General features: G+C 35.3%; 1 protein-coding gene and 1 long non-coding RNA gene across 4 annotated transcripts in view; one reads left to right on the forward strand and one right to left on the reverse strand.

Moving 5' to 3' along the window:
- The window catches only part of LOC147654646 (uncharacterized), an 837,032-nt gene that overhangs the window by 751,479 nt on the left and 63,703 nt on the right, over nt 1–21,850 (reverse strand). The window lies entirely within an intron of this gene.
- The window catches only part of EIPR1 (EARP complex and GARP complex interacting protein 1), a 75,393-nt gene that overhangs the window by 42,442 nt on the left and 11,101 nt on the right, over nt 1–21,850 (forward strand). For 2 of the 3 annotated variants that reach the window (XM_023922556.2, XM_023922557.2), the window contains 4 exons: nt 5,717–5,816; nt 15,205–15,341; nt 18,648–18,815; nt 20,049–20,216. In XM_023922556.2, the coding sequence (XP_023778324.1) occupies nt 5,717–5,816; nt 15,205–15,341; nt 18,648–18,815; nt 20,049–20,216 (573 nt within the window). Of the gene's footprint in view, nt 1–5,716; nt 5,817–15,204; nt 15,342–18,647; nt 18,816–20,048; nt 20,217–20,300; nt 20,325–21,850 lie in introns of all 3 variants that reach the window. The other variant, XM_086875932.1, reaches the window with a different exon arrangement.

Here is a 21,850-nt window from a genome sequence, read left to right on the forward strand (position 1 = left end):
TATTATATGCCCTGTTTATTATGTTAGCTTTTAATCAGAATTTATTTGACTTTACTCATGTAAAACAGATGGAAACTTAGACAAACTAAAATCTGACACTGATGCAAATACAAAAGGGAAAAATATTTATTCATTTTTGTGAACTTACTATATGTCTCTAGTTAACTTATAACTTCTGATGAGTTATATTGATTCCATATGCTTGAATGAAAATTAGTTTTTTTGAGCCGTTGCAGTTGTTTGTGTTTAGTTTGGATTCATGAATCATGATATGTATAAAATAGTGCAGAAATTGTGTTACCCTACAAGAAAAAAAAAAAAAAAAGGGTTTGTAGAGTACTATTTCACTTCTCCATCCAAATTGAACATAGTTTAGTTTCTGTTCTCACTATTTTTAAAAGGGGATTTCTTCCTCTTTGTAATGTCACTTAAGATATTCATATTCACTAAAAAAGAGAGGGTTGAAGTCTGCCTCAACTGATTTTGCAGGTGAAATAGATACTTCTTTTTATTATGCTACAATTCTATTTATCCTAATAGTTTTATTTTCAGTCTTCCTGAATTGCTAAAAATGTTAGTGGAAAATGTTAAAGAAAAACAGTGTTGTAGAACTGTGAAAAAATTAGTTATGCAGGAAAAATTTAAATGTTCATGAGGAACTAACTGAACAGGTGCCCCTGTTTTCCTGGTATCAGTCTCCAGTTTGCTCTCCAAAACCCCATTAAGCATTTATTATTTAGAATATTTATCCCTTAGAGTAGAATTCTTTCCAGCACAGTGTTCTGGGATGAGTATAGATGTGGCAATGTTGCTGCTGACACTTGCTTACATAGCAGTTAAAAATTCAGGGTTTTGAAATGTCCTTTTTATATCTATTGAATGAAAAACATTGTACATTTGTGATTAAGTGCATATATTTGGTAAAATGTCTCTCATTGCATGAGAATTTTGAGATGAAGTGTAACTTCTGTTCCCTGCAGCAGAATTCAATACACTGTAAAATAGCCAGAACTGATTTCATTCAGAAATGTGGTTGTTCTGTAGAGCACTTGGGTAGGGAACAAGAACTGTGGGTTCCAGGTTGCACTTGGTTTGATCTCCTGTCTCTTAGAATTAATGTCCTGGTTGTGCGATAGGCAAGAGTCATCTTTAAATTGGAATGATTTTATTGCAAAGAAGGCACGATATTTGAGTTCTTAATATGTGAATTTTTCTAGTGGGCTACGTGGAAGCTGCAGGATGGTCTGCTGAGTTACTAAATGCATGGGTATATTTTCCATTTTTCAGTGCATGGGAGTTTTCAGTCTAGCAAAACTTTTCCATTTATAGAAATAAATGGTTGTCACTTCTGTAATTGCAGTTAAGCAGCAGTTAATGCTTGCTTTGTCCAACACTTGTGGCTTAACTGCAGTTCATGTCGATGAAAGTGTTTGCGTGTTGCTTTTTTCCTCAATCTATAATGGAGGACTTTGAATTGTACATTTGTAAAAGCTCAGTTCGTTTACTGATAAAGGTGTTAACTATCTTTTCAGAAAAGAAGAAGATAATGGGGTCCTTTCATGTGTGCATTTGAGTGAATATTTTAAATACTCTTATTTTTTTTCTAAGGTAATGTTCTCTGTAGGATTTAATTTTATTCTTTATACCAAAAACTACTAGCTGCAAGCTTAATTGAAGCATCCTGAGTTAGATGATAACAAAATAGGGTAAAATGCAACATGTATAATTGCTTGTCTTCTGTTTATAGATTATTTAAAGAGCAGCCCTGAAGTTGCCCCTCAGTTTCTGAGTGGCAACTGTGAATTTGATGACTGTCTTGTCCATTTATGAAAACTGTGTCAGCAACTGTTGGCACACTGAGGAAAATGGTACTGCCTGGTTTATTTATTTTCCTTTTTAGACATTATCACCACCTCTGCTAGGCTGAAAACTGTTCTAAATGTAAACTTAAGTTTCTCTGAAATTTTTATCTTGCTTCAAAAGTAACTTTTTCTTTTCATTCACCAATATTTCCTGCCCTTCTCCATAGTATTTCATGTTTAACATTCAGTCCTGAGTACAGAACATAGCTGAACATATTACAGATGGAGATTTGAGCAACCTCTGATTAAGATAACAAAATCTGAATGAATGATCACTACAACCACACCCATAAACTAAAAATGAAATACAGGTAAAATGGGCATCTCACAAGGATAGAGTGAATGTTGGAGAGACCTTTTCATTGCATGGTATGTCAGCTCGGTTATAATTGGCTCTAATTAGCACACCGTATTCAGCTGTAAAAATTCTTTTATCTTTAAGTTCAGTGATGCTAGAAGATATGAAATTTCTTCCTACCTTTGAAAACATCAAATAAATTGTTTTCCATGTAGCTTTTGCAACTAAAAACTGAGTGATTTGTGTAGGAAAGGTGCAGATATATCAACAGGCATAAAAAATTCTGATCTCTGACTTAAAGGGCTCTTAAAGGGTTAAGTGGTCAAACCAGATTTCACTGTCTGTAATTAAAAATATATCTATGTCAATCAACACCAAATACCAGTTATATTTTCAGCAATATGTAAGTAAAATTATGGACTTAAACAAATGTGATCAGAATCAACTTGAAGATTTCTTAGTTACCTATTCAGCCATGTGATGGTCCTGATATCTTTCAGTATCACTTTGGAAAATTGGATAGTGGAAGCTAAATTGTGATCACATGCAGGTTATAGTGCATTAATTTTCATTATCCTGTCTATATCCTAATCCTGTTTTCATAAAATATTTTCATCTATTTGAAGGATCTAATTGATGTATCTGTGCAGCACAACTACATGAAATTCTGAAATACACATTGCAGTGCCAGTTGGTTTCTTTGTGTTGTTATGGGCAAAATGGAGTTGAACATGTAATTGAAACTGCATGTCATCATTTTTGTTATCAAAACTCATTTTCAGTAGCTTCTAAGTTTCTTCCAAGTTGTACTATACAACTTTCCAAAACAAACTTTTCAAAAGTTACTAAATAAAAGTTGATAAATAAGATTGACAATACTACAGACAAAACAGCCAAATTTAAAATAAATCATAGTAAATCATATTTACATAGTAAATAAGTACAATGTTCTTGTTAAAAGACATTTAAAAACATGATGGTAGCTTAATGTGCTAAATGTACTCATTTTGTCCAAATGCAAGAAAACTCATTACAAATGGCCTTTTATAGGTAGGTAATTTTCAGGGATTGACAACACAGTAAGGATGCAGGTCATGCTTCCAGCAGAAGACAGGTGCAGAAGCTAGTCCTTTTTTTATTCTGCTGTGTTGCCGTAGGGAAGAGTTCAGTGGGTAAGGAGTTAGCCAATGGACCCTTTTAGTTATAGTTCCAGATTTTTCTTTACAAAACAGCAAACAGGTGCAGTCATTTGCCTTGTATGTCTGATACAAGATATTTAGTTTTACTAAAACTGCCTAGTAAAAATGATGAAACTGTTTATACAAGGAGCAAGAGTAATTTGAGAGGAAGGTATCAACTAAGAGTAATTGAGTGTTGTTGCATTAATGGCTTGAAAAAAGATACTCTGACACTTCTTTCTGTTACCTGCAACTCCTTATTCTTTTCCTTGTGTTTTATAGCATAAGATAAGATGAAGGTCAGTCACTTGGGTCTGGGGCCAGCCAGATTATATCCAGTGTTATAGGAATATAGGAGTAAAGCAAAATCTGGGATAGAATAGAAGCATGCATAGTGTGCAGTGCAGGCTTAGGAAGGTTGCTAGTGACTGCCTAAGGCTGCATCTATTTGTGCAACCTTCTTTCATCTATTCCTTCTGTTACAATCTGAATTAACACAGAAGGGCAAGGAAAACTAAGTCTCTATTAATAAAATGGATCAAACCCAGAAAGGTGTGAAATATACCCCAAAACTTGATTAAAACCAAATGAGGTTAGATGTTGGTGCCAAAACACTTGATATATTTTATTTAATAGTAAAAGAGGCAAAGAGAGAACAAGAGAAAAGAAAGGACGGACTAGAAAGATAAAAGAAAGAAAGGGCTAGGAAGGGAAAAGAAAGAAGAGGTATGCAGGGGTGGGGTTACAGGGAGAGAGTAACAGGGGTGAGGTAGAAAGATATCAGCCTTCCAAGGGTTCCAGTGGTATCTTGTGGCTCCCCTTCATCTGGTCTTCTTGGTGGTGAGGGTCTCCTGCTGCCCACTTCCACCACAAAGTACAGAATCCAATGGATTAAAAAATGTTTGTAATATTGAGGTGGGAATGGCCACATGCCTTCCCTGGGGGAGGGCAAATTTGACATTGTCCCTTTCAGCACTGTGGATCTGTTGCATCATGTTGCAGTGCTCTGGTGCAGGGTTTGGGGGCCCCCTTGGGAGGACCTTTTGGTGGGCCATGACACCCTTTCACCTTTCCCAGGGTGAAGGGGTCCCACAGCTGAGTTCCTCTGCACATGGGAGGATGGGCATTCACTGCCACTCACCAGAGGTTTTTTCAACACACACCCAAAACCTCTCGCCCCCCACCCTTTGGTGCGAAGGTCTGTGAAGGTCTGTTGGAGCCTGGCAGCCAATAGCCCTGGGGCTGTGGTCTCCACCCCGAAAATGCTGAGTTTGATCCCTCTGTGAATGTGTTCTTCCCCCCACAGCCCAGACCTGAGTCACTTTATTTTATCTCCATCAGCGTGCAGTCCAAGGACCCATTCAGGGTTTGGGTGGTTTTCTCTGTAGCTTTTATACAGTTTTGCTGTAATAGGCAAAAGTCTTTCATGAAGATGTTTAGGCCGTAAATTATAACATTTCAGTCTCCAACCATCCAACCAATCAATTACTGAATTGATTCACCCAAAATGCAAAACAAACTAGAAAACTTATGTCTAGTCATGGACTTGTGATAAACTTCAAGCGGTGGGACTTCAAATAGGCACTGAAGATGAAAACAGTGTATCAAATGCTCTTAGATAGCTGAATTTTCAGTCTTAAAATTGAAAGACGTTTCTCCATTAACGTGTTGATACTAAAGTTGTGATCTATACCTTCAGGTCTATTGTTGCTGTAAGATCATTTGGAGGTTGCAAAACTTGGTTACAAAGGTGTTACAAAATTACAGAAATAGAAGCCTATTCTCATAAAATGACAAGTATTCTTTCAATCTTACTGTAACCTCAAGCAGGTTTATTAAGATTAGAGTGCATGTGCTTAGCTGAGCTACCCATACTGACTGGCTTAAATATGCTGCTTTTCATAGACAGAATAAGAGAGGAGGACTGATTTCTTGTATTCCTGCCTGTATTTCATAAAGTGAATCACAGGTTAAAAGCATATGCTTATTAAATCATGATGACAGCTGCAGAATTGGAAAAAAGTTTGCATTAAAACTAATGCTTATGATTTTTGGTGCACCTTCAAAAAGGATGCATAACATTCCATACGAACAACTCCAAGGTTTTGATCTAAAGCCTTCTAAAATTAGTGTACATCAAGATCTCTGGTTGTGTTTCTGTGTGCGTATGCAGAATGACTGCTACAAATTGCTAGTTAATGGCAGATTTTGGACTTAAAATATGTGATGGATTTCATCTGGAGGAAACCAGAAGGAGTATGGTTTAACATGTTTTGATATAGATCAGATCCACAGAATTAAAATGGCTTTCTAGTTCAAATTCTGATGGATTTTAATGCTGGGTTGCTTTATTTTGTTTTTCTCTTTCTGTTTTACAGTGTTATGTGGGAACCGATGGGAGATGGTAAAAAGATTATTTCACTGGCTGATAACAACATATTAATGTGGGATTTGCAGGAAAGTTCAGCCAAAGCTGTGGTAAGAAATTTTCTTTTGACAAAACACATTATACTTGAATATAGCGCAAACAGCAACATTCCCTAGCCTAGAATTTGCTAATCTTTTAACTATTCCTTCAGAAGTATCTTGTTGCCTATAAGGTAGGTGGGGGAAATGAATAGTCTACCACTGCCTTAAATAAGAGTGGTTAAAAGTAGTATTTTGGTATCTGTTGCTAGTGGGTAAATGTTTTCTTTGTTTTTCTTTTCTCTTTACTGTCCTACTGCTTTTATAGTAATCTATAATAAAAAAAATCTATAAATAAAAAATCTATAATAAAACAGTGCTGATTTGCTGAATGTCTACAAGTGGAAAAATTGTTGATCAGTAAAGCCAAAGGTTACTGAATTCAGATGATGGTGTAGTAACTCATGTTGGTTAATACCATGCAGCCCTTTATTTAATTTACAGCTCTTGATTATAGGAGCATAATATAAGTTTCTCTATTTACTATGTTTTCCTTTGAATTCTCAATGTTAGTTTAATTTACTAATATACAGTTTACTCAGATAATTTCACTTACTGTTAAAAACATCTTATTCAGGAACATATATAAAAAAGTGTCATTGGAATAGATTTTTTTCTGTTTATGCCATATCATAGAACATATATAGAAAACTTTGAATGATTCTGTATAATCGTTTAGCTAAGTGTCTGTGCTTATAAATGGACACTTGTTATGTCAAGGACAGTACTATTCAATTGATCTTTTGTCACTTTTAGCTCCTCAGGTCAAAGTTATTTTTTTTTTCCTGGATGCTGCAGAATCAATTTTTTCAACTTAGTTGAGACACTGTGCCATAAACTCTGTTGGTACCATCTGACAGTGTGCAAATAGATGATGTCTTGACTTATTAGTGTTTTGCTAGATTTCACATAGTAACAATATAATATTATAATTTAATACTTTCTGTTTATAATTAAGCCCTTTGGGTTCCTTCTCTAGATGAGAAAATTTAGCTTTTTTTTTCACCTGCAACTTCAATTGGTGTTATGTTGCCTTCCAAGGCTCCAAATTAGTGTTTGTTTTTATCAAATTGATGTTGAGAGTTTCTGACAGCTTGCCTCCAGGAGCTTGTCTGTGGCATTGTGTCCCCTGGATTTGCATTACACCTGCATTAGTCAGTATTTCTTTCCTAATGTCTTCATAATACACAAACCTTTCTGCAATATTGAAAAACTACTTTGGGGTTAGTACTGCTTCCGTGCTTTAGGTCCTCATGTCTCTTTGAAGTACTGAGACTGCAAGGCAAGCAACTTAACATCTTCCCTTTCTCCTACTTTCACTCTTTGTGCAGTTCTATAGTCACTTGCTGAAATTCTTTTGAATGTTAATTAGTATCTTCAACCACTTTCTCATAACTTTCTCAGATTTTTTCTTAATCCCAGCCTCTCTGAAATGTCCCTCCCCATGCAGGGGATTGGCATTAAATGATCTTTAAGGTCGCTTCAAATCCAAACTGTTCTATGGTTCTATGATTTCCTTTGGGATGCTGTCTGGTATATTATCTGTGTTTCTCAGTGTGGAAATCTTGTAATGAATGCCAAATTTTATGGGTATTTTATGTGCCATTTTATATTGCTTAGGAATTATTTACTAGAATTTTGTATGTTGTGTTTTCTTGATACGATTCCTTTTCTGAAAGCTAAACTCCCACTCTGTCACACAAATGTTTGTGCAGATAACTATGATTTCCATTTTCTTTTCCTTCCATTGCTAGAATTATGATCTCTGTAATTTTTGAGAGGTATAGACTCTACCAAATTTCCTAATTTCAGTATGATTTAGGGAATCAGTATTTTTGCCCTCAAAGCAACATTCAGCTTGCAGATCCTTTCAGTATTTCAAGTAGAATTGCTTATGTAGAATATTTTTTTTATTGCTACTTCTAAAATATTCTAAATATTCTGAAATTTTGTACTGCATCAGATGCTGATGGCATGAAAGAACTCTAGAAGGCAAAGTTGGCAATAAAGAAATTAAAGGGATTTAACCTGTGACATTTGTTACATGCTTTTATTTTTTATAAAAGGAAATGAATAAAACCTAATGTGAAATTCGGTATCAAAGAAACTGCTGCATCTAATGAAGTAGATATATCAACCCTTGACTGATATCTTCAGATAGGAGCATTTAAAAATGTTTGTTAGAAACCTTTGTTTGCAGAAGTTAAGAATGTTCAGATTTTACAATTGGGCTCTCAGGAGGCTTGATATAGAATTTGACTGATCCTCTATATTTCCATCTAAAATAATCCAGTATCTCATGTGATTGCACGATAAACAAGAATTATTTGGAAGTAAAATTTTACCTGAAAATAACTGTTTAGCATAATCAGACTTCTGCTCCATCAATTTTTGGTTCTTAGATGATACTTACTTCAATACCAAGTTATACACTGCTTTTAAAGTGAAATTTGATAAAGTTCTCTGAAAATCGACACTCAGAGGACGTATTTCCATGTACCAAAATCTTGAGCCCAGTGAATCATTTCTGAAAGTATTGGAATTCTTGAAATTTTTGCATACTGAATTTTTTGTCTGCAGCAAATTTGTCTTGAACATGTCTGTGGATTCCTGAGCTAGCGGGACTTCAGCTGAACAAGTCTGAGGAAAGCATAAGCATCTCTTGAAGAGGCCTGCTATAGACTTTCTAGTAATGAAAATTATGACAAGCTGAAGTGCAGTATCATAGGCTTTTTCAGGACTAGAAGTAACTGGTGGATTTTTGAAATCTTTGAAAATTGCTTCCTAACTAGGAGATTAACTCCCTGTTAAACTCTATATGTGGCTGAAAAATAATAACTTCTATTCTGTAGGAATTTTATGTTTGCAAAAAAATATGTAGGGCTGACAGTTAAAAAGAGCAATAAAGAAAAACAAGCAATATTTTGTTATACAGTTGGCTTTCTCTTTATAAAAACAAACAAATGAGTAAAACTCTCCTCCATAAATCAACACTCTACCCCAACTTTTGCTGCTGTAGTATTTAGAATGCGAGAGAAATCTGTGAGAACAGGTTGGTTATAAAACAGATAGCATTAGTAGGGGCAAGCAGTAAATATATTTTCCATTGGGTTATCACCATGTACAAGGAGTGTTTGTAGGCTAATGAGCTGTTGGTGAAACAGTGATTTCTTTCTGTGAATATCCTGTTTATAAGGGATTGTTGCATGCATAATATATCATAATTCTAAAAAGCACATGATTTGTATTTTAATGTTTTTTGATCAGAATGTAAAGAGAGATTTTCATGAGATATTAATCAAATGAGGGTTTTTTTGCCTAGAAAACAGATATAGTATAGTCTAAAGGAAAGAAATCAGGTCTTGCTGCATTTAAAAAAGGCCATGTAAAGGCAAATAAAAAAAAAAAGCCACATTTTCTTTATATGCAGATACACAGAGGTTATGTAAATGACAAGAAAAATTGTCTATTGTTCATTAAGATGAAAGGTTTTCCATTTTTGGAATCTCTTAGCCACCTGATGTCTTATCACCTAACATGGTGTCTGGTTCAAGCAGGCAGTGACTAAGCAGGACATAGTTGGTGTTGAGGAAACATCCCTGTTTGACCATCCAGGAGTCACTTTGGCACTTCCATCCCCATGGTCAGAGACTTTGGGCAGCTCCAGTGGGCTGACAGGTCCCTGCTTGACTCCCTGCATGCCCCACCCTCACACATACCAGGTTTCCCATAGCAGTGTCTCAGTGCTTGCGATTCTTTAAGTCACTTAATCACAGTGCAACAGCAAAACAACATCCTGGGCTGGTGCCTCCCATGAGGGACTCTGAATAAAGAAAATCCTGGAGTTTTTTACCCTCCCAGTCTATGAAGCAAAAGTTCGGGGCCTTCCTTCTCTGTCCTCTGCTGCTGCTGTGTCTCTGAGTGTTCAGTCAACTAACTGGTGACACAGGTCCCTGTGCCTTTTGTTGAGCAAATGGTCAGTGCTTCTTCCCAGCCTCTTGCCTCAATTCTCTCCACTGTCTGGAGCTCAATCTGCAGCTGTCACTGCAGTTACAATCTGAGCTACCTCCACTGAATGGTTTCCTCAGTACTAGAAAACTTATATATTCTATAGGGGTTCCTAAGAGGACAATGTCCTAATAAAATATGCATGTTGCTACAGACTTATAAGTAAAATAACAATGTAGTTCTGTGTGTATATGTGTTATAACTGATTAAATCAAGAGCTGAGGATTAAAATAATAGAAATGTCACTGTGTTTGAATTGCTTTTTCTTTTTGTAAAAAAATACATGATGATGTTCAAGTTGAATAATATCAGCATCATTGACTAAAAGTAAGATCAGGTCTGCTGTATTTGTATTAGGTAATAGAGGTAAGGAGGCACTCATTACACTGGTGCATCACTGATCTTCCTGTTTTTACAACACATTTCAATTTCTTCATTTTTATTGTATAGGTACATATTATCAGCCATTTTAATGGCAAGACATAAACCAAATGCTTCTCTTTATGGATCTTTCATGTTTACATAAGTTTGTCTAAAATTCAGGTATAATACAGATGAAAAACTGAAAATGTGTGTCTTCAAAATTTTGTACCTGCCAAAATTTCTGCTTTTCTACAGTGATCAGAACTTCAGTCTCATTTGGTTCCTTTTCTGTATCTGCCAATGATTTATAAATCACGTTGTTTCATTAAAATTAGCCTGAAGAATTTTAAAGTTCCCAATACATTCAGAGCTTCTTGGTAATAAAATTATTGGTGTGTTCATTCTCTGAATTATCTAGTCATCTTAGGATAAGAAACATTTGCTAACTGCAATTTATTGTACAGTTCAGTGGGTTTGTTTGGGTTCACTTTGGTTTTGGTTTGGGGTTTTTTTTAATTTTCTTTCAATGTTTTTTTGCTAACTTGTTTCTTCCTCACAGTATTTAATTTGCCTGTATTTACATTAAGACAAGCTTCTCCTGTCATTTTGATCACTCCCCTTATTATTGTTTTGAGGACATTACTTTCTGGGGTGAAACTAATCTTATGCTCACTGCATCATTACCTTTTGCAATTAAATTAGCTATTCTTTGCCATTTATAATCATTAGCTGAACCCAAGAGAAGCCCAGACAATCCACAAGGTGTGGATGGAGTCTGCTGAGAAGACGACAGTATTTCTGTGTACAGATTTGAGGTCAGATGTCAACAAATTGCTAGAACTCTTCCTTGGGTAGATGCAGTATATTTGGTGTGTGGTGTGCAACAGAATGAAGTAGAGATGTTAAAATCTAGATATTTTTCTGGTTTTCAAATGTTTTCACAAAGGGGATAAATGGGTTGTGGTTTTGATAATTTTAATCCAAACTATTATAACTGTATTCCTTTTAGATTTCTTGTCCCATCTGCATTGGCAGTGGCATTCCAGGCAAGGTGGAATATATTCTAGGGAAGATTGCACAGGCTATCTGGATAAAAGGGATGTATCCAAATACAAAGGATGTTAGGAATAAGCATGAGATGCTTTCTTGGCAAGATAGCTGCTGTTTCTCAAGGCAGGAAATACCATGTGGAATTTAGTGGAGAATTTTTTAATGGCCCATTATTACTGAAACTAGAATAAACATGGATTAACTATAGGAGGGAAAAAAACTGTCTGAGGAAAAATAAAAGGGAAATTAGTGGATCAGAATGAGAATAGAAACCAGCTCATGGACTTGGAATAAATTTTATTTAATGGTCTCCTTAATGCTAGAAGTAGGAATGAAATAATGAAAATTATTGCTGGCAGAACTTGGAATGCATCATCAGCATATAGGGATAACAGTATATTTCAGAGGATGAACTTGATGTTTAGCTTAATTTTTGTAGTATAAAGCAGAAATCTTGCTTAAGGAATAAAAATATTTTCTTACTGTACTGTAGAAACTCAGCACTTAAAAATATGTGAGTTCTGTTACTTAGCTATTCTGAGAATAGCTCTGAGCTGCCAATATGATGAGGCTATTTGAAAACACAAATAGTTTTAAGATGGTTTGGACATCAAGAATGGTTATGAAAGGACACATGGTATGGTTTCCTGCAGTTGGAGGAATTGAACTCAATTTACAATCCTCATCAACCTTTCTGTTTCTGTCAATAACAAGTCAGAAAAACACTCATGCCTTTTAATGGCAATCTGAAAATTGTCTGCTTGGGTTTGTCTACTTAGTGTAGCTGTTAATATATCTTTCTTCCAAGTACTTTCCTATTTTGTTCTTGGTCACATAGCTCTTTCCTTTGGAAGAAGGCAGGAACAGTTGGTTTACTGTCTCCATGCTGCTTGTGGTTTTCCTAGATAATTTCTGTACCCTTTAACATTTAATATATGTTGGGTTTTGGTTTGTTTTGAAGGATACTGTCTGTCCTCTTTCCAAGTCAGTCCTTATGTAATCAAATTTTGAAGCAGGAAAATCAACCTCAGTCCTTGATATTTTGACAGAAGGAAGTTGGAGTAAATGATACTTTCATTTGAATACATAGAAATCAGTCCTAAATCCAGGATATTCTAGGACAGTTTTTTTCCTATTTTGGTGCTCTGTTTTTGTAAAACCCCTTCCTTCATTAAGGATAACATAAACAGTTCTATTCTGATCACATTATGTTGTATAATTTTTTTAGAAGATTTTTTTCTAATTTCAAAACTCTTGTGCAACTGTAGTATAATATCATGCTGCCCTTCTATTTTTGTTGTTGTGTTACCAGATTTAGACATTGTTCCAGCTAAGCATTTAGGAATAGTGTAAAATCCATCCATACTCTGGGAACCATTTTACACTTTCAGGATTTCATTTTCTCCAGGTTTCTTTTCTGAAATCACTGTGATCCTTGTGCATTGCAAGAGTAATTCCTAATTTTGTTGTCTAAAGGAAGACATTCTTTTTTCCTTAATGTGAGTCATATTTTTGTGTTTCTAAAATAATACCATTAATTGTTTTCCTTCTGTATCCAGTGAGGTCCTCACACCTGCATGTCTTCATCATCTGGACAGCACAGATCCTAATCTTCATGCAAGAATAGTGTTTAAAATACACCTATGTCATATTTTCCTTCCCTTTTGTAGTTAGCTTTTCTGCATTTAAAGAAATGGAGGAAAGAGTTGAAGTTGTCCATATATTCAAGTATGAATTAAAATTACAGCTGTGTTTTTGTACATGCATTTGTGATTCTGAACTGCAAACTTTGTTTCCTTTATTTCTTGGATTTCTGGGAGGGAAACTTTTAGACTTCCTTCTGTTACATAAGGATTCTTTCTTATGTATGAAAACTTCTCTTATCTCCAAATAGTCCTTTAAATCCTTGCAGTTGCTTTCAGGTTCACAGATGACTTGGAAAAGAAGACAATTGATCAGCAGCTTGTCTGTATATATAGCTGGACATCTGTATAAGGAAAGCTGTCATTTAATTTACTTATGAATTGCTTGTGAAGGCAAGGAAGAGTTGGCCCATCTACCATGTATGTGCATTTTTTCATATGTTAGGAAATATCACTGTATGTATGTGCTGGCCTCAACCTAAACTTTTGACTGCAATGAAAAAAAATTTTCATCTTTTTATAGTAGCTTACATTATAAAAGTTAAAATGAGAAGACTTAAACATATATGTATGTCTTGAATTCAGGAGAAAGTATTGTCTACTGTTGACAAAGACCCTCTGCTCTGAGTCATGTTTTGAATATTTGATGCTTTACATCTCAAGAGAGATTTTTTAAATACCTGAGAAAATACACTCCCTTTGTTGGATCTATCTTACTGTCAGTGTTAATATTTGCTTCCCTCCCACCAATCTAAGATTTGAATGGCCAAACCTGCTTACTAAAGAAACTTACTTTAATTTTTGAAATGACCTACACAAGCTATGAATATTCTGTTGTGCCTAGTCTGAATTCTGTGTTGAATCTAGTGGCAAAAATTAAAAAATTAATTTTATTATATGGTGTCTAGTGTCCTGTGCAGTGGTTTTTGTTTCTATTAATAACCTGTGAGTTGTAGAAAGGCTTTCAGAGAGTATTTGTTCTAGAGGAGGAATGATGTTAGAGGAGTAGGTTTGGCCACAGCGTTAAATATTCATTAACACATGAGCAATATATGATCTTGCATGCCGGGAATTCCGTGTTCTTTAAAGAAAATTCTAGTTGCAATTTCTAGATTGTTAATCATAATGCTAAAGAAATATTATATTCTTGGTGGAGTTGGAGTAGTAAAAATTTAGCAAAATATATTCAAGAACATGTATATAATATACAAATAGATTTAAGCAGTTTAGTATTGGCAGCATATTTTTGTGTTGATGTCAGTAAAAGTTTATGTAAACAGTTTGGTTTTGGGTTTTTTTAGGTTTTAGCCTTTTTCATCCTTCAAAGCATAATATTTGTGCTGAGAAATCTACTGTTAAATAGAATATTGATGTTGCACTAGGACCCAACAGGATCTAGTGAAGTAATCTGCTTTTGTGAAATACCTCATAATGAAACATTTAGAAATATGAAAGTTGCATGAAAGAGCCAAGTAAGTCTGCTGTTTGTGTAGCTGCTTGAAATTTTTGTAAATTTCATATCTGATTAAATTTTGCAAATATTTTGGTCTTCCTCTTTAGGTATTAAACAGTTTCAGTAAGTGATTGGAAGTAAAAGTAATTTGCAGGGTCAGCAGCTTTGATTTCCTCCATGTTCACATGGAATTGGGGGATAACTTGCTCTACAACTATAAAGAGAAAGTTGATTACTTTAGACATTCTTTTCATTAACTGTGGAGATGCAGAGCTGCTTGTTCCATGACATGCAGCCTGTTTTAGGAATTGAAACCTTTCTGTCTCAGAGATTGTAGATTTCTAAGTGGTATGTACTGTTATTTTAACAGGCGTGTATGTGATGACATGGGCATTATTAAAGAAATAATGATTTCTTTATTTTTAAAAGGTGCTATACATTTATCAGAGTCTTTGACACCATAATTCTGTTACTACAGATAAAATTTGGCATTTTGACATGGAAAAAATCTTGTAAGACTGTTAATGAAGCTAAATGCATATGTGTGTGTGTGTGTGTGGCAGCTACAGATCTGTGCAGTGTGCCCATGTTGTCTATCTACTGTTTCAACAATGATCTAAAACTGTTTAATTTATAGAATAGTACAATACTTTTAATATTTTGGCATACATTATACTGCATAAGCCTTAAAAAAAATAGTGATAGAAAATCAGCTCTAGCTTTTATTTGCCGCTTCTTTACTTTTTTTTTTATTCAGTCTTTAGATTTTGCAAGTCCCTTGCACTTGGAGCAATAGGCTATTGAGCAGCTTTGTCTTCATTGCAACTAATTTCGTTTTAGTGTAACATTTAGAAACATTGCCAGCTTTGTTTCATTATTTTAGCTCTCTAGTTCCGCAGCCTTGGAAGGGAAAGGACAATTAAAATTTACTTCAGGAAGATGGAGTCCACACCACAATTGTACCCAGATTGCCACAGCCAACGATACCAATGTCCGAGGGTGGGATACACGGAGCATGAGGTAATGAGAGCTTGCAGTCATGTTCTCTAGAAAAAATCTCCTTTGGAGGTAGATCTAATCTAATTTATCTAACATAATTTTTTTTGTTTCAAATCGTATGTGGCATACCTATGGTTTATAAAAGGAACATAAAGGCTTGCACAGCTGATACAGTTACAATCTACCAAAGAGTTTTCTCTGATATTCCCCATCAGTTTCAATTCTAGCTTGTGTATTGAGTTTTATTGAACTATGTACTAGTCTCACAAGGATTTGTTCAATACATAGAGATTACCTGACTAAAGCTGTTTTGTAATTCAACCTGAAAATGGTTTAACAACAATCCTGACTATATTATGAACTATCTTCATATCATTTAAAGGTGACTTCACTTTTTGAAGGTAATTCACAGGTTAGGTTTGCTCTTCACTTCTGATTTTAATAAAGTGTTCTATACCATATTAAAGATTGTAGCATACTAGTTATAAGAAATCACTGAATCAAAATCATAACCAAATAAAAGCTTTGAATGTACCTAATCAGGCATTTCTCTCCTTGGTTAGTTGTGATTTTGATAAACAAAGGAGTGATGTTGTGCGTATCTGTTGCCATGACTACTAAAGTCTCTTCAAGCTTTTTTAAAAGTACACTTTATCTCCTTAGCACACAGTAATTTATCACTAAACCAAGAAGACTGATGTCTTGTAATAACTTTCGTTGCTTTAAAGGGCGATGACTTTAAATTTAGTTCAGTGGCTCCTGCCAGCTCAGAGTTGTTGAAATAAATCCCTTGTTTGCTAGACTTGTGTAGTTTTGCCAAGAAGATTTATTTAATGATGGGAAGTTAAAAATACGGTAATGATAAGTCACTTCCTCTTCGCTTATCATCATGTTTGAAAATTCTGTTCTTTGCTTTGTAAAATGATATATAAAAGTCTAATTTTATATAATGTGTATACTTAGATTTATAAGGACACTTTGTAAAGACAAGAGTGGAAAGAAAAGACAAAGGAAAAGGGGCTTTTATTAATTTGGGTTTTTTGTTATGTTTTTGTAATCCTGTTTCTAACATACAGCATGCAGATCTTTAACCAGAGCCTGTGTTTTGAAGAGAAAATATTAAATATTGTAAAGTCTGCTTCATGCTCTGTCTCATTAGAAGAAGCATCTCTATCTTGCACTAAAGGAATTCTTTGAGTCACTACTATGAAAGCTAGATTATCTGGATAGTCTGGTTCCTCAGTGAAAGGGGTAGCTTGGTTAACAGAAACAAACCCCACCATTCTATTTACTTTAAGCAAAAAGCTCAGAATAGATAGTCCTTAAACGAGTTTGCTAACTAAGCTATGCCAAAAGCTGTTTGCGATATACTCAAAAAGTACATGCAATAGTAAGTCTCATCTTCCGTTACACTGTAATATGTCTATTATGCGAATATTTCTTAATAATTATGCTAGGAGTTTAAAGCCAGGGCAGTATAAACTGTGGCAGTATAAGAAGCATAAAATGAGGAGGGAGGGAGGAATCAAGGGCAGAAAACTGTTCTTCCAGCAAAGTGAAGAGAAATACTAGAAGTAGCTAGAATAGCTGCTCCTGCAGTGGTTATGATAGCTGCAGGATAGAGGGAGAAGATTCTTTTGGACACAGCAAGCAAAGATGGGGAGAAGAAAAAAAAAAGATTGGCAGGAAGAGTCCTAGACTAGACTAAGAAGCAGTCTTAATCAGAGAAGAGCTTGTGACACAGAAGACAGACACTAGGCTGATTAGATGTAGAGCGAGAACATTATCAGGAAAACTCAGACTCCAAGGCTAAATTCTAATTAATATGTAAGAAGAATAATATGAGAAAGCAGAGCCAATAGCTGGAGAAAATGGTTCATGTGGTCTGGCATTAATCTTATGATGTAAGTGGGAAATTCAGTGTATGTATTATTGCTGTAGGTTGGGTTAAAAGTGACAAAAAGAATATTCATATTTGGAGAGAAAAGGGATCAAATGGTTGAATAATAGTTAAGTTGGGATAAAGTCTTTCATGGTGAGTAGTCCTGAATATACAATGGACAGTATTATTTTTAAGCCCTTACACACATCTCTAAGCTGTGCAAGAAAAAAGTGAAAAGTGCAGTTGAAGGAGGAAAGAAGTGTTTTACTGCAGCAAGCATGCTTGAGACTTAAAATTTTTGCCATATACATATTCTAAGAAAATAAGTGGAAGCTTGAATTCCACTCCTTGAATACCTGGTAGAAAGGCATACCTGAATGATATCCTTAGCCTGTCAAAGACTGAGAAGAGCATTGATGCTAGATGTCTTAGTAATTTCATTGGTGAGTGCCAGAGCTGTCAGGATAGGGCTTAGTACAGGCCTGATATACTTTGAATCTCTCCGTCTGGAACTATTTTGCTTTGTATTAGTAATTAGGTATTAACAGCAAGAGACTATCTGATCATGACAGAATACCATAAGAATATGTAGTTTTCCCAAGAATTAGGAATTTTTGATCAATGTGTTCATTGAAGAGAAACATTATTTATTTAAAGAAATAAAAAGCTCATGAAGTGTTCAAAAGTTCTAGTGAAGGTTATAGGAGACAGTCAAGTCTAAGCAGAACTTTAAATGATCTATTGGTGGCTTGGAGAAAACTGGTAATATAATAGCTGAAACAGAAAAAAAACAGACAACCCCCAAGTTTAAGAGGCAAGATAGAGAAACAAACTGATGGCACATGATGTTTTGAATAGCTATGCTAGGTTGTTAGCAGTACTACAGATGTTTTCTAAAGTGGTCCAGATGGATGAGGTTGCATCTGGCGGAGCAGTTTAAGGGCCACAGGTAAATTAGTGATAAATGCAAGAGCTCAAGAAGGTAAATTCAATACAGAGCAGTAATAAAAAGCTGTTGTTGATATCTGTTTCAACCTTTGCATTTCAGCTTTTCCTACAGGGAGAAGTACACGTCATAAATAGGGTATTAGGATAACTACTTAGGGGTGAAGAAGTTCTTACCTGAAACGGTTGTGGTTTAGTAGCAGATATTTATAACAGTTGTTATAGAGCTGTGCTAGAATCATCTGGAACTACTGTTTCCTTTTAACTCCAGATGATCCTAATAGAAACAAACATGGAAGGAACAAAGCTTCAGAGCAAGCTGAGAAATCTATACAAGTCAGTTGCTAACGAATGGGAATTCCCTAAACTCTGCACTAGCAATGGGAACTCTAGGTCTGTGGGTGCTAAGGGGATTCTGCAAGTTTCCAGGCAAACAGATTTCTGTAGGCAGAGTGCAGTCAGCTTTTTATAGACCACTTAATTTTTTTAATGTTTTACAGGCAGATATATTGTATAGAAAATGCGCATGGACAGCTGGTACGAGACCTGGACTTCAATCCCAATAAACAGTACTACCTGGCTAGCTGTGGAGATGACTGCAAGGTGAAATTCTGGGACACAAGAAATGTCACTGAACCAGTGAAGACACTAGAGGAGCATTCCCACTGGTAGAACAAATTATCTGCATGCTGTTTTGTGGGTGGATGGTTTATATCATTTATTCAGCTAATTATTTTACCGTTTAGGAACAATGCAAACTATGTTTGTGCTGTTGTGCATAATAATTTTTTTGCACAGAGGAAAAGTTTCAGCATGTCAATGTTCCTTGTGTAATTGTAAATTAAGAGTTTAGACAACATTAGTCTAATTGGCAAGAAACTGTTGCTAACATTGTTGGGAGATGGGGTACACCTTTGAGAAGCACAGAACTTGGCCTGTGGGGCCCAGCTGGGACACAGGTGTGCCTTCCCAAATGGAGCCTGATGTGCCGCACCTGATGTGCAGTAATAAAGCAGCTGCCATCCATCTTTTTGTTGTCAAATGGTTGAAATGTTCAGTAATGCAGCTCCACTTTTTTTTATGTTCTTCACAGTCCTTAAGTCAGAATATGCAAGTGAATCTTTTATTTCTCTGAGATAACATTTAGAGCCTGTATCTACTGCACTGGTCTGTGGCTGGAGTAGGGAGAGAATCTTGCCTGATGTCTGCAAATTTACATGCTTACGAAAAGATGGATTATTCATATTTTATAAAATTTGGGTTGGAGTAATTCTTGCAAAATAAATCCAGACCCTAATGCTGCTTTAAGGGAAATGAAAATGGGAATTAACAGAAACATCATTTATACTTTTTTTCTTCAGAATATTCAAAGTAATAGAATGAAACAAGAACCATAAGACGTTTGGTATTAACTTGATATGTAAAATGTAAAAATTGAAGAGAAATATAGTCCTACATTTGTTTTAGGAACTATTTTAAACTTTACTGTAAGAACATTGTGAGGATTTTGTTTAAAAGACTATTTTGTTAATACATATTTTGCTTTGGGGAAATTTTTGTATTTAGGACTTGAGTATTTATATGGCTTACTCAACAATGAATTGGAATGTACCTTGAAGGAATGATACCATTGAATGGTGTGATTTGGTTTTGTTTTTGTTTTTTTTTAATTTACTTGTTGAATTTTAAAGATACCTCATAGAAAATAGATGACATAGAAGCATAATAGTCAAATGAAGATGGCAAAAAAAATTCTTTGGAATGAAGCATGTTACTTTTATGCATATTTAAAACATTGAAAAGATGAATTTTTACTGCTGCTTTAAAAAAAAAAAAAGTTTAACAGTGATGTGCTACCTGCCATGAATAGTCTCTTGTTCTCTCTGCTTTAACTTTTTTAGGGTCTGGAATGTCAGATACAATCATTCTCATGATCAGCTGATCCTTACAGGAAGCAGTGATAGCAGAGTTATTCTGTCTAATATGGTATCAATTTCTTCTGAACCATTTGGCCATATGGTAGATGATGATGAAGTCAGTGACCAAGAGGACCAGCATCAAGAAGAGAAGTATGACATTTCCTGATTCTATGTAGATGCTTATAATTTGTTGTTTCATTGTAATGGTTTACATGCTATTTTTTTGCTGACTAGGATTTTTGTATACTGGCCTATCAGGTAAGTAGTTAGAATTCCCACTTTGCTCTTCTTTATTCAGTCTTGGGTGGAATACACTCTTTAAATCTGATTGGCATGGTCACTTCACGTTCACTGGTAGGAAGGGAATGGTGATGCTGAGGATGAGTCCTGAAGTCCACTGGGTTGGTGAAAAGATTCATTTTAAGGGAGCTTTGGTTCAAGTCAAGCATGTAGAATAATCTGGGTTAACTGAGAATTTGAAAATATGCTTTTGTATTTTCTGTATATGTGTTAGGACCCTTAGGAAATGTTACCTGTCTAATGATGAGCTTCTGCATGGGCAGATGAAAATAAGAATAAACACATTATTTAAAAAAAAAATTTGCTTATAATATCTCTGACTGCTCTGGAACCCAGTCACTCATCAGACCTAGATCAAGAAAACCAGAAACTTGGTTTCAACAGTCTTGATAGAGAATAGTACATGCTATTGGCAAAGGTTTGTAAACCCATCCATTGGGTTTTTGTGGAATCACATATTTTCCTTGTGAATTTTGGAGGGATGGGGGCTTAGTAAAGAATTAACTGAAATACTAAAATAATTTTATACTCAATTTTAGGTCTTTTCAACCTTTTCATTGTGCAGTATATGATGCTTATTTTCCTTTTTACATGCCTTTGCAAGTGTATATATGTGTATATAAGGAGTTCTGTAGATTGAGATTGTGGATCGAGGGCTGAGGCTTTCTAATTTTGTGAGCTTTCATGGTGATCTTCAACAAACTCTTACTTTACAAAGTGAATCACAGAATTACAGAAAGAATTAGATTGGAAAAGGCCTCTGAGATCAAAGTCCAACCTATGACTGAACATAACTGTGTCAACTAGACTCTGGTAATGACTGCCACCCTCAGTCTTTCCTTGAACACCCTCAGGGATGGTGATTCCACCACCTCTCTGGGTAGCCCATTCCAATTTCTAATCACGCTTTCTGTGAAGAAATTTCTCTTAATGTCCAGCCTAAATCTCCTCGGCATAGCTTGAGGCTATGTCCTCTCCTGTCACTTGTTGCATGGGAGAAGAGGCCAACCCCCAGCTGGCTACAATATGCTGTTAGGCTGTTTTAGAGGGTGGTAAGGTCTCCCCTGAGCCTCCTCTTCTCCAGACTAAACAAGCTCCAGCTCTCTCAACTCCTCCTCATATAATTTACTCACTAGGCCCTTCTGAGGTCCATTGCCATTCTCCGGACAGCTCTACAAAGCCGTCTGCAATGACACTGGTGGACTAACTCCTGAATGATCTTTTAAAATAAAGAATAGTCAGATGTGATAAGGAACAAGGAAATCCCAAAAAAATCCCCTAGTTGCTCAGCTGTGTTTGCTAAATGTTTCAGCTAAAATTTTAAATTAAATTAGGTTACTTCTCTAGTTGCATTTTTAAGGTTGCTCTTGAACCTTAACTTTATTGATACATAGTATGTAGTTTTCCTCCAAATAGTTTTGGTGTTTCGGCTTAATTTAAAGGACCTGGAAACTATATTTTTTTAATACTAAATAAGAAAGTTT

Source organism: Cyanistes caeruleus, chromosome 2 (genome assembly GCF_971803275.1).
Source record: "Cyanistes caeruleus chromosome 2, bCyaCae1.hap1.1, whole genome shotgun sequence".
In the NCBI taxonomy this organism is placed as follows: Eukaryota; Metazoa; Chordata; class Aves; order Passeriformes; family Paridae; genus Cyanistes; species Cyanistes caeruleus.